At 40.7% G+C, this 3,305-nt stretch overlaps 1 protein-coding gene across 1 annotated transcript; it reads left to right on the forward strand.

Annotated features, from left to right (window-relative positions):
- The first annotated feature begins 747 nt into the window (after positions 1-747).
- Positions 748-2,891, forward strand: LOC118749927 (tyrosine-protein phosphatase non-receptor type 21-like). Its single transcript, XM_036484689.1, has 3 exons — positions 748-1,121; positions 1,206-1,529; positions 1,614-2,891. The coding sequence occupies exons 1-3, from the start codon at positions 1,083-1,085 to the stop codon at positions 1,740-1,742; spliced, it is 492 nt and encodes a 163-aa protein (XP_036340582.1). The 5' UTR covers positions 748-1,082; the 3' UTR covers positions 1,743-2,891.
- Positions 2,892-3,305: the final 414 nt, after the last annotated feature.

Raw genomic sequence — 3,305 nt, forward strand, 5'->3', positions numbered from 1 at the left:
CACGGTGTGGTGCGTGATGAACGCTAAGCCACCACCATTATCTCGCTCGCGATCTCGACGGTGCACGTTGTACCCGGCGCAATTCAACAGAGTTGAATTGCTGTGCAACTTCGTCTCTTGGACCGCAGCTATTAATATACCGTGCCGACACATGAAGACGGTTATCTCCTCAATCTTGCTCTGTAGCCCGTTACAGTTAAATTGGAGGAGCTTCATGTGGTTCGGGAGACGTGTCGTGATGTGGGGTGTGAGTGAGGTGTATGTTCTTGCCGCCGTTGGCTGTGTGTGCTGCTGAGGTGGTTGCCGCCCTGTGGTGGTGGTCGGGGGCGTCGCAATTGACGTCTGCGACCGAGCAGCACAGCACGGGCCCTCGAAATTCCCCGTCCAATCTCGCGTGGTGCGCAGACCTGAACATGCCCTAAAGTGGCACCAGCCAAGGCAGGTGTTGCACTTGACTGATGTCACATTACGGAATATTCTGGTCTGACATACCGTGCAGATTGTAGGGGGAACCAGGAGTTGTTGGCGGCGGCGTGTGGGTGGTGGTGCGGTTGTGTGAGTTATGTGGTCTGTGGTGGCTGTGGTACGGTCTGTGGTGTTGTTATGTTGTTGTGTAGTGGCGACTGTGTGTGGTTGCTGTGTGAGTGTGTGGGGCTGCACGGGCGGACTATCGTTTGCCGTGGAGGCTGCTCTGTTAGAGCAACAGGGGGCCACGTAAGACGTGGTCCACTGCCTGTGTGTCCGTAGTCCCGAGCAGACCCTGAGGTGACTCCACCCCTCGCAGGCATTACACTTGACTGAGGTGGAGTTGTGGTGTAATCGTTGTGGTGGTTCTTAGAGGGTTCTTTAGAAACATGTTCCTTGTATACTTGGTTTGGTTACTGCACTACTTGACCTTAAAAAAAGTTGCGCCTCTATAAAATAATAATTGGTTCCTTTTCCAGGCCACAGTTGGCACAAAACAACGCTTCTACATAATCGCCCAATCACCACAGGAAGAGTTGACCACACGCATCTTCTGGCAATGTGTTTGGGAAGCAGACGTCTACTTGATTGTGCAGCTGTCGGAAGGCTTAAACTATATGCCACCAAATAGCAATCAGCGGCTCGAGTTTGGACAAGTACGTGAGGCTATTATTTACTGTATTTTCTCTATTTACTTAAGCTAAACATTTCTGTGTTTCCCTACACGTACAATTTTTTAGTTCCAAGTGTATCAGGAATTCTCACAAACCACAGATCGTTGCATCACCAGCAAACTACGTCTATTTCACATACAATCGCGTCGTTATCGTTCCGTTTGGCATTTGAACTACACCAATTGGGGCGAACAGAATTGTCCGCGTGAGGTCAATCACTTTTTAGACTTTCTCGAGGAATTGAATTCAGTGCGTATGGCATCGATTAACGAAGTACCGCCTGGCCATAATACCAATCCGCCAGTGCTTATACATTGTTTGGAAGGTGGTGGACGTTCGGGCGTCACGTTGACCGCTGATTTGCTACTCTATACGCTGGATCATAATGAGGTGAGGCGTGCGTTGCTGTATTTATTCAAATTTTAGCATTAAATTCAATATACATTTCCTTTTCCTCCCTCTCTCTCGTCGCAGGATTTGGATATACCACGCGTTATTGGTCAATTACGTCATCAACGTGATAGCATCATACCGTCCTTAGCGCAGTATAAATTCATCTATAGTTTACTTATAACATATCTTAAGCGTACGCGTTTGATTTGAGCGCCAATTGCAATTCGCTGACTTCAAATCACTTCCCCCACTCTTGTGGCCATTATTACGAAATTTACGCAATTCTAAATTGCAATAGTTTTAAATTAAGAGCAAAGAAAACCGAAAAAAATAAAGCGTGTCGCAATTTACAACTAAACATGTTAAAGTTAAGAAACGATATTTATATTTTTACAAAACAAATGTAAGCAAAAAAAGAGAAAAAGAAAAACATAATTGAGACACAATGCAGTGAACGAACAACTAATAATATGCGATAAACTAGCAACTAAGTAGCATTGTATACAACCTATTTTATTACATACATACATACTTACATACATATTACATATATGGTGCTTCCATCTAATTAAAACAAGTGACGATGCCACTCGTTAAACTAAAATACATAACGTCCACACAAAGTTTGGTTAAAAATGGTCTGTTTTCAATGCAACAGTCGAGTTTTGCATTGAGGCATTTGAAAACTGCCATTAAAGGTTGAAAATTTAATAATCGGTTGTATTGAACTGATCTGTATTGTTATACATATTGTATTTTTTGAAGATTTGAAGACAAGTGTTAGGTATTTCATGCAACTTCCATATCGTTATGCATCAAAGTTTCAACTTATAAATTGCACACATACATATCTTGTTACTCTACACTCCATATCATTGAAAAACTTCAATTAGGCATTATTTTTAAATTGTTTATGAGCTTTTGAGAAGCTTACTGAACAACATATGTAAATCGCATGTATCATGTTTTTTTTCTTGTTACACTTTAAGGTTTTGAGCCTGCTATGTCTGATGTATTCTATGCATGTATGTATGTAGGTAGTGTTTAATATAAGTGCAAAAGTAAGTGCCTCCAGCTGCATTGGCAGCTCATTTAAGTAGACAACAAATTTATTATAATATGTATGCTATCTATAAAAAATATTTTTAATTTTTTTTTTTTTTAATTTTGGCAGCATGGAGGATGATATTGTGACAGAAAAAATAATGACTTATTAGAACGAACGAAGCGTAGTATATCATTGTAGTCAGTCAGTTTTATTTGCACAAAAGCAATATTTTATTGCTTTTGTTGTAATTCATATATTATAAATTTATCATAAGAAAAATTAACAATAAATGATATCATTCATTAACAATGGAACGCTGTGTTTGAGTCTCCCACACTGTATAACGAAAAAATGCAATTTGATTTCATGCTTCCTTGACCGCAGTTTCCCGGGCTGATCTGGTGTTGGTCGGACAGTCCACCTTGCTTTGGAAAAGTCGTTGCTGTTGTTGTTTTAAGAGTGTTCTCTCAAACTGATTTGTGTTAATAGTCATCTTTTCCATGCAACTCTTCCTCTCTGTATCTCGAGTGCTTCTGGTCTGAGGTGGACATATGTACGTATACATATGTATGTATATATTCGTAAGATCTACGAAAATGCGATCACTGAATACGAATTCCTATAAACGCATGCATTCAAAGTACATACGTACATACATATATGCTACGTTCGTAGCTATTCGAATTCAGTGATAGTATTGTCGTAGCTTTCACGAAAAATTGGAC

This window comes from Rhagoletis pomonella, unplaced genomic scaffold, assembly GCF_013731165.1.
Source record: "Rhagoletis pomonella isolate Grant_MI unplaced genomic scaffold, Rhpom_1.0 Rhpom_scaffold_00091, whole genome shotgun sequence".
NCBI classification, from domain to species: domain Eukaryota; kingdom Metazoa; phylum Arthropoda; class Insecta; order Diptera; family Tephritidae; genus Rhagoletis; species Rhagoletis pomonella.